General features: G+C 43.0%; 1 protein-coding gene and 1 long non-coding RNA gene across 2 annotated transcripts in view; both read right to left on the bottom strand.

The window, feature by feature from the left end:
- The window catches only part of LPAR1 (lysophosphatidic acid receptor 1), a 59,151-nt gene that overhangs the window by 31,302 nt on the left and 13,687 nt on the right, over positions 1-14,162 (bottom strand). The window contains exon 2 of the mRNA XM_079959675.1: positions 6,069-6,225. Coding sequence (XP_079815801.1) covers positions 6,069-6,128 — 60 coding nt within the window. The 5' untranslated portion in view covers positions 6,129-6,225. The remainder of the gene's footprint in view (positions 1-6,068; positions 6,226-14,162) is intronic.
- The window catches only part of LOC307206619, a 143,335-nt gene that overhangs the window by 127,142 nt on the left and 2,031 nt on the right, over positions 1-14,162 (bottom strand). The window lies entirely within an intron of this gene.

The following is a 14,162-nucleotide window of genomic DNA, read 5'->3' as shown; positions in this document are numbered from 1 at the left end:
GTCGGGGGAACGGTAGCCATTTTAATACAGGCAATTTTCAGTGGGAATTCCCTGTAAAAGTAGGACGGGTCTTCGATTCTAGTGTGCATAGTCTTGGAATTCCGCTGGCTCCCGGGGGGTTCTGTGGTGGGCTTTAGCGCAGCGCAAGCAGGCTGAGGATTATTGTTTAGACACAGGGTCATTGTTTGCTGCTGGTTCGTCTTGATTGTCTTTAAAAAAATAAAAAAAATCTCTAAAACCGGAAGTTGATAGTGGTGTTGCTTAGTTACCAGGTAGTCGCGGCCGCCATTTTAAATTAAACACGTGGTCTGGCCCAGCATCCATTTAAGGTGGGGCACTCTTTTGTTATAGACTAACTACGTGGTCTGGCCCAGCGGCCATTTTAGGTGTGGCAATTTCTCGTGGGAAGGAGACATTCACTGGGTAGTCACAGCCGCCATTTTAAATTAACCACGTGGTTCGGCCCGGCGGCCATTTTAGGTGAGGCACTCTTTTGGGGGAAAGAGGACATTCCCCACGTAGTCGCGGCTGCCATTTAAAAAAATAAATATAAAAAATAAAAAATAATAAAAAATAAAAATAAACCTGATATAATAACAATAACACGTTAAAGTTAGAATACATTGGAATTGAATAATACGTAACAGAAATTCATTGAACAAGCAGTGAGATAGCATTAGCAGATAAGCATTAGACTATGAGCCTCTGCTTTGTCCTATTCTTCTGCTGAATAGAAAATTAAGGCAAAGGGAAAAAATAATAATAATAATGATGCCAGAAATGATATATGGTTGGGAGACATCATAGCAGGGATTAGGGAATGGTTACAGGCCTGAAGGTACTGGCGGCGAGCTCCGCTCGAGTGGCGGTTAGGCATTGGCAGGGGTCAATTGTTATGCAAATGGACGGGAGGGAAGGAAATGCCATCACCTTCCCCCAAGGAAAAGGGTAGTCCGGTAGAGGACTCCGGGGGCGTTGCCTTGTCCGAGACCTAGTAAGGTAAGGGCCACCGGCACGCCCACGAGCGGTGACACCCGTGGGGTCCTAGTTGGCGTACTTCAACAGGACCCCCACGGTTAGTGTTCAACCCTTCCCGGTCACCATGCCGGGTAGTTGATAGGAGCCAATGCCTAAGGCCAATACCTTCAATTCTGTAATCAATAAAGTTGTGGCCATTTATGCCCATTAACCTTAAATAACGTGTCCTGTGTCTTCATTTCTTATGGGGGAGGGAACTTGCCACGCAAAGCCATTTCCGAGCCTCGGGGAGGAGAGGGGGTTGCGGGCTGGCCCCTCCCACATGCGTGGGGGCTGCATTTCAGCCCCCGCGAGATCTAGGGAATCCCCGGGCAGGCCGGGGAGGCGTGGCCTAATGGTATTTAAGGCCAGGCACGCCCTGGGTCCGCCCTCTTCACTCCTCGGCAGCCGAGAAGTTTTTCCCATCCCACCCACCCTCAGGTTAGGCAGACATGACCTTGCTATGGACTTCGGTTGGTCGCCGCAAGGGGCCTGGTAGGAATTTTTCCAAGTTGGCAAATTTCCAGCCTTTTGGTTTTTTTGCCTACCTCGTAGCAAACGTCACAACTTTCACGGTATTTGGCGGTTAGGCATTGGCAGGGGTCAATTTTTATGCAAATGGACGGGGGGGGGGAGGAAATGCCATCACCTTCCCCCAAGGAAAAGGGTAGTCCAGTAGAGGACTCCGGGGGCGTTGCCTTGTCCGAGACCTAGTAAGGTAAGGGCCACCGGCACGCCCACGAGCGGTGACACCCGTGGGGTCCTAGTTGGCGTACTTCAACAGGACCCCCACGGTTAGTGTTCAACCCTTCCCGGTCACCATGCCGGGTAGTTGATAGGAGCCAATGCCTAAGGCCAATACCTTCAATTCTATAATCAATAAAGTTGTGGCCATTTACGCCCATTAACCTTAAATAACGTGTCCTGTGTCTTCATTTCTTATGGGGGAGGGAACTTGCCACGCAACATGAAAATTTCATTTTGTGGAATCCATGCTGTTCCCTTCTGCTCACGCTGTCCCTTAATGTTTGTTTGTCTTTTGCGCCAACTATCTATCTCCATTATTCTCTGGTTCTCTTCATTCATTCCATTCACATAATAAATTTGTGTATATTTATATTTAGACATTTTTAAAGTACCAGAACATACCACTTTCAGTCATTCCCACTATTTATACCCACCACTTTTGGTTTTGCAAGGACAAAGAAGATTTGCACTGTAATGGGCTGGGAGTCAAACACTTCTGTCCTTGGCAAATATGTACTGAGTTGTATGAACCCTATATTGCCTCGCTTACTAGTGCTAGAAAGTCACAATAACCTAACAAATAAATATATAGGATTTAAGAGCTGTAGTATGAGAAAATTGGATTGTGGTTTCCTATTCTTCTGATAAGCTTTAAAAACTTGCTACTGTTCCTAAATTTTGGTTCAGAGCAAATGGTATGCTAGGTTGGATTTCAGGAACGGATTTTGAATGAAAATGTGAAGTTAGAATTTGTGTGGATAAATAATTAAGGATAAAACATGAGGTTATGAATTTGCTGAATAAATTTTTAATTGGAACACAAAAAAGGAAGGTGCGAGGAAGTCACGAAAATAAGTAAATGAAGATAAGATATCATAAAAGAGGTCTTTTTTAGATAGGAACTTTTTCTTCTTTGTGAAAGGAATTTAAAAGTAAACAAACTCTAAATACAGTCTATTCAATAAAATATAAGATACACAAACTGTAATTTATTTTAAGAAAACAACAATATGCCAAATAAGATTCCATTATCCTTCAGTCATTGATCCAGCCAGCTACTATTCCAAAGCAGTCAACAACTGGAAGCAAACAGTTCTTCCAACTAAAGTATTATGCAAAATATGTCACACTTTGAACTCCAAGCAGAAGGCATTTTAAGATACCATCTTCATGATTCTATGTTTACTTGTTTTATAAAAAGCAAACCAACTATTAGCCTTTGAAGGAAGTTCTGGTTTCAACATCTTGGTGTTTGAATCTTGTCTTGTACCTCCTTGCTAGTATTTTAGAAAGCAGAATATTATTGTTCCTATCTTCAAGGACGAAAGGAAAAATTCAAGAAAATCCCATTATCTATTTTCTCCTATTTGCATTTTAGTTTGAAACCTGAGTATATAATATGCACCAACTGTCGAAGAAAGTCATATGAGCTGGACAGTTGTGTGTGACAGAGGAGCTTGTGCAAAGTGTGCATTACCAAAAAGGGATTTTTAGCAACTGGGAGTCTGTGGAAACAACTGTGTGTCAAGGAGGTCAGAGACCTCTTTGGAAGCTATGATTACAAACCATAAGAGACCCTGTTGGAAGCTATGATTACAAACCTCCACAGACTGCCAGGAAAAAACCAAATAGGGTGTTGACCTTCCTTACTATTTATTCATTGTAAAATTACTACAAAGGAACAACAAAATGAAAATAGCTTGAGAGAGAGAGAGAGAGAGAGAGAAATAGAATATGCACAAGGAAGTCATATTGACCTTAACCCTCAAATGGCTTTTTTCTTGAGAAAGAGTGAAGGAATAGCCTAAACTCAAAGTGCCACATTCCCTAAGGGTTACTTCCAGTATTTTATCACTGTCATTTATACAAATAACATAGCACACTCTTTCATCAGGGCTGAAATTGTGTTAAGCTGAATCCAGGGGCAGCATACAAAAATAGTGGTGGCCAAGACAGTTATGACCCACACGACACACACTCCCAAAGAATTTATGTAATCAGCAGAAACCCTACTGTGCTCATCTGGGTTACTCCACCTCGTGCCCTCCCTCCTGCCACACTTCCTTTTCTGCTGTGGTGTCAGAAAGCCAAGCATGGGTCTCATTCCCTTAGAGGCGGGACAGCCCTGTCACGCTGCTTCTAACCAGGAAAAAAATAATGCACTGCCTATTCTGGCCTTATATAATCAATCAGGCTATGATTTTTAAATGTGGTTAGCATTCTCAAACTCACAGTCTCCAACTATGTAATAAAACATGCTAACTATTATTCTGTGAATTGTTCAGCAAACAGCAATTCATGCCATGAATTGTCCATGCCCCACACAACTGGCTTGTAGGGGGGTGGGGAACCGGAAGAACCTCCAAAACAGCAAGTGGGGGAGGTATAACAACAACAACAACAACAACAACAACAACAACAACAACAACAACAACAACTTATTTGTACCCCACCCATCTGCCACACATTAAAAACTTCCCTGAACAGAGCTACCTTCAGATGTCTTCTAAATGTCAGGTAGTTGTTTATTTCCTTGACATCTGATGCGAGGACATTCCACAGGGCAGGTGCCACCACCAAGAAGGCCCTCTGCCTGGTTCCCTGTAGCTTCGCTTCTCGCAGTGAGGGAACTGCCAGAAGGCCCTCGGCACTGGACCTCAGCGTCCGGGCAGAACGATGGGTGTGGAGATGCTCCTTCAGATATACTGGACCAAGGCCATTTACGGCTTTAAAGGTCAACACCAACACTTTGAATTGTGCTTGGAAACGTACTGGGAGTCAATGTAGGCAAGATTGTTCTGAAATGCTTGTGCAGTGGAGATGTTCAAAACAGTGCAAAGTTGAGTAGGTCTGCACATCACATTTAACCACAGTTTATTTTAAACATTTGCTTTTCTTCAACTTCAGAGAAACAAACCACAAATAATGAGAAGGCCATCTTGTAGTTTGTTTCCTCTGGTAACCAGGAGTAGGGGTGGAACAACTTACCGTATTTTAAATTATGGTTTAAAGTGATGTGCAAGTGGGTTTTTCAATGCTGCCTGGTTTTTATAGACATACACTCCTCAGTATGAAATACCATAACACTCAGATGGTAATGAACAATCAACTTGTGAAACTCACGGAATGGCAGATAAAGTAAGCAAAGCCATTATCCAGACCCCATTAAGTTATATTTCCTTTGGACAGGAGACAGAAGGTTTTAGGGGGCATGATCACACCACCAAACTTTTTACTTTTAAAAAAATCCTGGCAATATACTAGACTCTTGCAAACATAGATGACATTCAGCTAAGGTTTACTTGCTTTGATGAACCTTCCCAGGGGATAAAAATATGTAAACAGCTTATACAACTAAGTAAACAGAAATCTGAGGCCTTGGGAAAAATGGGTTTTCTATCAGTGACCCACTGAGGTCAGGTCAGGCAAGGAGACCACAATTTCATTATAGCCTTAGTGTTCAATATATGCATTACGTGCTAACTGTTCTACATCATGAAGGGGAAAATACTTGGCATTCTATAAAACATTGCTTTTGGAGGCTGCCCTGGTTGTTTCAATTTGTTTGCTTTTCACATATTTTCCATCTTATCTTAAGCCACTACAATTCATCTTCATGTAACTTTGGAAGGTTAATCATTTGGGGGGTGGGGTGGGGTTTGACGGGAATGAATATAAAGTGCAATTACTCTGCTGACAAGCATATTCTGTAACAGGCATACCAAAAGCGAAAAAAATGCTGTCAGAGAATTACTTCTCAGGATACACGACTCCTTAGCAATAACATGCACTGTCTACACATTACAGAATTTCACGAACATCTTTATCAGTTTGCAGTTTATCAACTGTACATTTTACAGTGACAGTTTATCAACATCTTGGATATATGTTTTATTTCAAAATCATCTGAGAAAGGCTTCCCTCATTTTGTCCTTTAAGAATGGATATAGATATTTCACAAAGCTGTATCTGTGTTGGCTTCTAGCCAGTTTACCTCCTGTACTGCAAAACCAGATATGGTTCTACCTATACTACATTTGCAAAATGTTAGCTGAATTAAGTTAAGTCCCTCCCACCACCCCCCAAAAACACTTTAGAAACTCTATCAGTCGTGGTAGCTAGAAAAAGCTTAAAATATGTCACAGCTTGGGGTCCTTTTCAGCTGACCAACTGTCAACTCTCGCCGTTTAGTATGGTACATGATTGTTTTACATGAGAGCTTAGAAATGTAAGCTTGACAATTGCACAGACATAAAAATTTAGCAGCAGAGCTTAGTAAAAATCTTGTAACTGTTTCTGCTTACCTCAATTAGCTGTGGTTGTGTGATCACAGAAAAGGGAACTTCGGCTGAAGGGTCTGCCATGGTTAGTGGTCTGCTAAACCCCTTCCTTTCACGTATCAAATGTTTAAGTAAAGTCTTGAGATTCTGAGTCAGTTCTCAATCATGCTGACATTTTGGCCTAGAAGACAGAAAACACATTTTAGAACCTTAGAAAAGTCAAAAGAAATTACTAGATGGATTAAGGCGACAAACCTGTGTGAATAATCATTTACCCCAAAAAACAACCTAAAACTAAATGAAATACCATTTTTTAAACATAAAACAAGAAAGTTGAGCATAAAAAGACCAAGTGCTACTTCCAACAGCCATTTTCATCCAACATACACAGCAATACATTATTTCACACAAGGAGAAAACCTACGTAGTTTTCAGAAATCCTTACAAGATGCATATTAAAGTTAGATTTCAGAAAACCTTTAATGTGCTAAAACTCCAGTTAAAACAAAGCTGTAACTGCAAAGGATCTTAAGTGTTTTGAGATCCCAAGTACAGTATGCCCCAACTTACGCTGGGTTTACATTCTGGGGAGTGCGCCTACAGCCTAATCCACATACTGTATAGTCAAAACACATTGGGTTCAGTGGGAGGTGGGACTGCCAAAGTCCTTTTCCTCCTGGGACGCTCGCCCCCTTTCTCTTTCTCTTTCTCTTTCTCTTTCTCTCTTTTTTTGCTAAGTGCATAGAGCTAAATATGCGTAAGCTGCAGGCTTTCTGTATACAAATTTGCAATTGCAAAGCATATTGCATAATTGAGTGGTGGGTGTACCAGCTCCAGTGTAGGATACAAACTATCCCTTCAATTTTGTGCTGCAGCCACTGCACCTCAGCTCATATTTGGCACAGCTATATTTATGAAAACCTTTAGCTATTTCTGTGCAAGTAAAGTTACAGATAGGTAGCCGTGTTGGTCTGCCATAGTCAAAACAAAATAAAAAAATTCCTTCCAGTAGCACCTTAAAGACCAACTAAGTTAGTTCTTGGTATGAGCTTTCGTGTGCATGCACACTTCTTCAGATAATCTGAAGGTATCTGAAGAAGTGTGCATGCACACGAAAGCTCATACCAAGAACTAACTTAGTTGGTCTTTAAGGTGCTACTGGAAGGATTTTTTTTATTTTGTTTTGTGCAAGTAAAGTTTGTGTTTTCATTTTAGCCAACTGAAAAATCCTGGGTATTGAAATGGGTCTTGCTTCTTTGAGCTAAAAAAGTGCTGAACTCTGTATGCTCTCCTGGCATCCTGATGGACCATCTAGAGGAGCTGGGAGCAATGTTATGCAGTGGTTCCGCTCCTTCCTCCTGCGCCGTGTCCAGAAAATGGTGTTGGGGGATGAGTGTTCAGACCCCTGGGATCTCACTTGTGGGGTGCCTCAGGGTTCCGTCCTCTCCCCCATGCTTTTCAACATCTACATGAAGTTGCTGGGAGAGCCCACCAGTATGGAGATGATACTCAACTCTACCTCTCCTTCAAATCAGAACCAGTGAAGGCGGTGAATGTCCTGTGTGAGTGTCTGGATGTGGTTGGCAGATGGATAGTGGCTAACAGATTGAGGCTGAGTCCTGACAAGACAGAAGTAATGTTCTTGGAGGACAGAGGGTGGGCAGGTATGGGGGACCCCCTGGTCCTGGGTGGGGTAAATGTGCCCCTGAAAGACCAGGTGCGCAGCCTGGGAGTCAGTTTGGACTCACAGCTGTCCATGGAGGCACAGGTCGATTCTGTGTCCAGGGCAGCTGTTTACCTACCTGCCCACTAGAGTGGTGCATGCTTTAGTTATATCCCGCTTGGACTACTGCAATGCGCTCTACATGGGGCTACCTTTGAAGGTGACCCGGAAACTACAACTAATCCAGAATGTGGCAGCTAGACAGGTGACTGTCGCTGGAACCATATAACACTGGTCCTAAAGGATCTTCACTGGTTCCCAGTACGTTTTCAAGCACAATTCAAAGTGTTGGTGCTGACCTTTAAAGCCTTAAATAGCCTCAGCAAAGTATACCTGAAGGAGCATCTCCATCCCCATCGTTCAGCCCAGAAACTGAGGTCTTCCTCCAAGGGTCTTCTGCTGGTTCCCTCACTGTGAGAAACAGAGTTACAGGGAACCAGGCAGAGGGCCACTCTCCCTGTGGAATGCCCTCCTATCAGATGTCAAGGAGATGAGTAACTGTATAACCTTTAGAAGACATCTGAAGGCAGTTCTGTACAGTGGTACCTCAGGTTAAGTACTTAATTCATTCCAGAGGTCCGTACTTAACCTGAAACTGTTCTTAACCTGAAGCACCACTTTAGCTAATGGGGCCTCCTGCTGCTGCCTTGCCACCAGAGCACAATTTCTGTTCTCAACCTGAAGCAAAGTTCTTAACCTGAAACACTATTTCTGGGTTAGCGGAGTCTGTAACCTGAAGCATATGTAACCTGAAGTGTATGTAACCCGAGGTACCACTGTATAGGGAAGCCTTTTAATGTGTAATGTTTTATTAGGGTTTTATTACATGTTGGAAGCCACCCAGAGTGGCTGGGGAAACCCAGCCAGATGGAAGGGATATAATAATAATAATAATAATAATAATAATAATAATAATAATGAATTCTGTTAGGTTCTGCTTGTCCAACATTTTTCATTTTAATGCTGTAAACACTGTGACTACATAAAAAGATAATCGACTGAATCATGGTTTGGTTTGAAACATTAGGAATGAAATGCAGGCCCTTAATGTTGTACCCTCATTCCTTCCCTTCCCCTGAACCTAAAGGGAGGAGATGAACATGGAGAGAGGATGAGCAACAAACGGTGCTTGAATAGTTTGTTTATAAAATCCAGTAAAAACAAAACACACACACACACACACACAATCTAATGTGAACAATTGTTTTATTTATTATTCCCAATCATTATGATCTATAAGCTTAAACAGCAGCAACACTTTTCAGATAGTAAAAAATGGTAAATACAGTGGTACCTCAGGTTACATACGCTTCAGGTTACATACGCTTCAGGTTACAGACTCCGCTAACCCAGAAATATTACCTTGGGTTAAGAACTTTGCTTCAGGATGAGAACAGAAATCGTGCTCCGGTGGTGCGGAGGCAGCAGGAGGCCCTATTAGCTAAAGTGGTGCTTCAGGTTAAGAACAGTTTCAGGTTAAGAACAGACCTCCGGAATGAATTAAGTACTTAACCCGAGGTACCACTGTACAGTGGTGCAATGAAACCAACTTGCACTTTCTCTCTCTCCTTCTCCCTCTCTCTCTCTCTCTCTCTCTCTCACACACACACATACTTCTCAGTGCTCCGAACCACAATCTGAAGGATCATTTGACTGCAGTTTGTATCTAAAGATTCCACAAAGCTTCTTCCACAGTAAAGGATTTTAGACAATCAAGTATTTTTCAGTTGAGATTGTCTGAGTTGCAAAGTTCAATAGCTCACTGGCATTAAAGGACTTACCCAAGTCTATTGAAACCGAGCTACATATCACTTCAGTGAAGATTGCTAACAGGTTTCATGTAACGGCTGCAAAATGTGCAGATACAAATGCATGGAACTTAATTCCATGACAGCTGACAAATTCTTCAGCAAAAGTGAGCTCCTGCAACAACCCATTGCAGGGTATTCCCAAGCCCCAACAGAACGCTCCTGTTCAGGCCACCAGACAGCCTTGAACAGAAGCTTTGTACTACTGTACTATTTAGGGCTTGCAGAGAGCACTTTTTTCTTTCCACTATTTCTGTGTTGTTCAATAAAATGTTAAATGTGTTGGTATAGAGCTTGCTTTCACCCTTCACTCAGCGCAAGCACTTTATTTCTCTATAGGAAGTGGGGGAGCATAGGGTGATTTTAAAAAAATCCTCACGCCCTCAATTTCCTCCGTTGTCCTTTTCTTAAAATGACACTTAACACATTCTGTGTCTCAGCTGCCCTCAAACACAGACTTGATTGCTAGACTTGCGCAATCTGCTGACTTCTTGAAATATACTCAGAGTCGAGAAATTTCTCTTTAGATAAACATACCCAGATTCAGTTCCTTCCTAGCACTATGTTACTGATGCTCAGGCAATGCTAGTTTATTACCCAGGACATTCTTTCCTCTGATTTTTTTTGTTGTTGTTTAAAAAAATGTTGAGAACTTCCCATACTGATTATATACGGGCATTAGCCCATTAGATAGATAAGTGATATTTGCCATGGTGCTCATAGTACAGATTGATTAACACCAAGAAGGGTCTTTCTTTAAATATTTTTCTAGCATTACTAGCTGGGACGTGGGTGGCGCTGTGGGTTAAACCACAGAGCCTAGGACTTGCCGATCAGAAGGTCAGTGGTTCGAATCCCCATGACAGGGTGCGCTCCCGTTGCTCGGTCCCTGCTCCTGCCAACCTAGCAGTTCGAAAGCACATCAAAGTGCTAGTAGATAAATAGGTACGGCTCCGGTGGGAAGGTAAACAGCATTTCCTTGCACTGCTCTGGTTCACCAGAAGCTGCTTAGTCATGCTGGCCACATGACCCGGAAGCTGTACGCCGGCTCCCTTGGCCAATAAAGCGAGATGAGCGCCGCAACCCCAGAGTCGGCCACGACTGGACCTAATGGTCAGGGGTCCCTTTAGCATTACTAATGATGCCCAGTGAGAGCCCTGCTTTTCTGAGTCAGATTTAAACACAAAGCAACAATCTTAAGTATCACATGCCATGGTGGAATCTACTTCTGCCTCCTTCTTACACACGGTTGTTATAACACATTTTCTTCAGTGTCCTACACACTTCCCAATATTCCATGAGCAAGGAAACTTTTTCAGCCTGAAGGCCACATTCCCTTATGGAAAATCTTTGGGGTGGGGGCAGAAGTAAAAGTGGGCAGAGCAATGGATCCAACTCTTGCCTTGTAGTTGGCTATAAGTGAGAGCTGGACCATAAAGAAGGCTGATCACTGAAGAATTGATGCTTTTGGATTATGGTGCTGGAGGAGACTCTTGAGAGTCCCATGGACTGCAAGAAGATCAAACCTCTCCATTCTGAAGGAAATCAGCCCTGAGTGCTCATTGGAAGGACAGATCCTGAAGCTGAGGCTCCAATACTTGGGCCACCTCATGAGAAGAGAAGACTCCCTGGAAAAGACCCTGATGTTGGGAAAGATGGAGGACACAAGGAGAAGGGGACGACAGAGGACGAGATGGTTGGACAGTGTCCTCGAAGCTACCAGCATGAGTTTGACCAAACTGCGGGAGGCTGTGGAAGACAGGAGTTCCTGGTGTGCTCTGGTCCATGGGGTCACGAAGAGTCGGACACAGCTAAACAACTAAACAACAACAGCAACAACATTCTAGCCACACACACACACAGGGTAGAGGTTTTAATTATCCATCTAGCAAAGCGAGAAGCATTATCAGAGTTCAAGGCCACATTTCAGCCAAAAATGCTCGAGAATGATGAAGAGCAGGGCCAGTAAGGGCTATGGCCTGAGAAGAGGGTCAAACAGGAGACTGTAGGGCTACATTCATCCCCCAGGCCTGAGGTTCCCAATCCATCATTCTTCTTCAAAGGTGCATTATTTATTGATATTTTTCAAGCATCATGGTCAGGAAGAATTTTATTTTTCTTATTAGGTGTGGAAGGATAAATAAATGCATGTTCCACTAATGCTTCCAGGTTTGTTTGGAGAGGCAAAGTACCCAAAGGGCAAAATAGCATGTTCTAGGAGTGATGACCTTCCATTCCTAAACTCAGTTTAGCTATTGCACCTCCATTTTTCTCCCTTGCCTCTACACACCACAGCCTCTCCCTTGACCTAGCAAATCTGCAAGATTAGATCAGCATTACCCATGAGCTCTCACTCAGTCACTTTGTATTATTGTTCATATTCATTATTTGGTTCATCCTCACAAGATATTTCAAAACATGCACTGCAGCATTAATCTGTTCTGGAGTGCACAATTTGTGAGCCACCAAACCAAACATAGTCCACCAGCTATTTTGGCAGCCCACCAGGCGATCCATAAATCTCCTATTTTTTCTACCTAGCGAACAGCTAAACAAGAGCGTTTGAAAAAACACTTTGCCAGTCCCCATTCATTGCTGGATAGACTGTCCAAAACAGGTCTGCATGGTCTACAAAAAATTGTGAAACAATAGAAGATTGCCTCTATGATTCCAGAACCACTGGACATGGCTCCTGTTGTGGAGTTAATCTGTATGCTGGTTTCCTTTTTGCTTCAATATCTGTGAAAATGTGATTAATTATTGTTAAGAAAATCTCACCTACATCTGAATACCTACAAAGCCACCTAAAACTATATGGCCCAATTAATGTCCATGAATATTACCAGTGCTAAGGTTCTAAATATTGTTCTTGTTGGCGGAATCCGTCTGTCTTGGTAGACAATGGAAAAGTGCACCTTTATGGGTAAAGTCGAACTGTTGGAATTTTACAGAGCCTATTGTGGTTGTAGAGGTCGATACTGGAGAGAGATGTTTTGTTGCAGCTGGAGCCGATGAAGGCATCCAGTTGTGCTGCTGCAGATGCGCCACAGTGCTTCTTCCATTAGTGCTCCTCCCAGCAGTCTTTCCTCCTGTAGTCACTGCTATGGATGCACAATCTGTCTGTGTCCAGGCACTGCGGTTGTCTGCAGGGGATTCCCACAAGGCAGGGCTGATATTGCCAGCTTTCATGTCATGTTTGCAGACATCTTTGTAACACAGAGTTGGTCTGCCAACGAACCTGGTGCCTGAAGCCAACTCTCTGTAGAGCATGTCCTTGGGGAATCTTACCATCTTCCATTCTGTGGACATGACCAAGCCAGCATAGATGTCACTGAGACAGGAGTACGGAATGTGGGCTTTGGAATGCCCATCTTTGTTTGAGAAACTGTCTTGCCATGTGATACCCAAAATCTTCCTGACGCAGCACACGGAAGGCGTCAAGGCATTGCTCTTGGTGGTTGACCACGACTCCCTTCCATAAAGCAGTGTCTTCAACACGTAAGCCTGGTAGACTTTCATATTGGTATTGGACATCAACATCACATTTCCCCATACCCTTTTGGAGCACTTGTCCAGGTCAGCATCAATGAAGAGGTTGCTGGCAAAATATGGTCAGTACCAAAACCAAGTTCCTTTTTAATGACATCATGGATTGATAACCTTTCATATTCAATTTGTGATGTGGATAGTGTAGTTCTGCTAGTGTGGACGACTGGAGACCAATTAAACTGGGGTAGGCATCTGTTCTGCAGCTTGTCCAAATACAATTCTTTGGAACTGGTAAAAGGCAGCTACAACTGAGATGTAATTTTCAAGTCTGTTCTATAGCTTAAACCTGACCCTGTACTCGACTGGGAGCCAGTGCAGCTGGTATAGCACTGGATGAATGTGGTCCCATGGCAAGGACCCCGTAAGGAGCCTTGCAGCGGCATTCTGCACCAGCTGGAGTTTCTGGGTGCAGACGAAAGGCTTTTATGCAAAGTGGTAAATTAATATGTAAAACATAGAGAGATTCCCTAAGTAGCTGAATAGCATCTATACTGGGCTACTAATGACTTTCAGAAAAACAATTAAATGAATGGCAAATATTACTAGATTGATTCCTGGGAGTACACAGAGCTTTTGACCATCACTTCTTGAAGCATTCCCTTACCTATTTCCTTTTATTTTAAAAGCCCAAGATGCCAATCCAACACCACTGCAATTGGAGCTGGGGATACTTACAGGAAAAATAAGCTTTCAGTTAATTGTTCAGTAACTTTTGCAGAAAAGTTGCAGCACTTCAGTAAATAAGTATGTGGCTTCTCTGCAGCAAGAAGCCTTCGGAAATTCATGTTATTTCAGACCCTTAGAACTGTTTGGGGGATAAAATGAGATCAGAGGCCTGCTGCAAATGGTGATTTAAAAAACAACCAGTGACTGATTAATGCATGTCCAGAAGATACGCAATTGCACACACATGTACGGTGCAGAACCTGGGGGTGACCCAAAAATGTCACTCAATGTGTCATAAAAAGGGTCTAAGGGGGGCATGGCAGAACAGGGTATAACAGGGTGGGACACACGTCTATGTGCTCTGCTGATGTG

Source organism: Podarcis cretensis (assembly GCF_951804945.1).
Source record: "Podarcis cretensis genome assembly, chromosome: 17".
Lineage (NCBI taxonomy): Eukaryota > Metazoa > Chordata > Lepidosauria > Squamata > Lacertidae > Podarcis > Podarcis cretensis.
The sequence above is the reverse complement of the archived record's forward strand: the minus strand, read 5'-3'. Positions and strand labels throughout refer to the sequence as shown.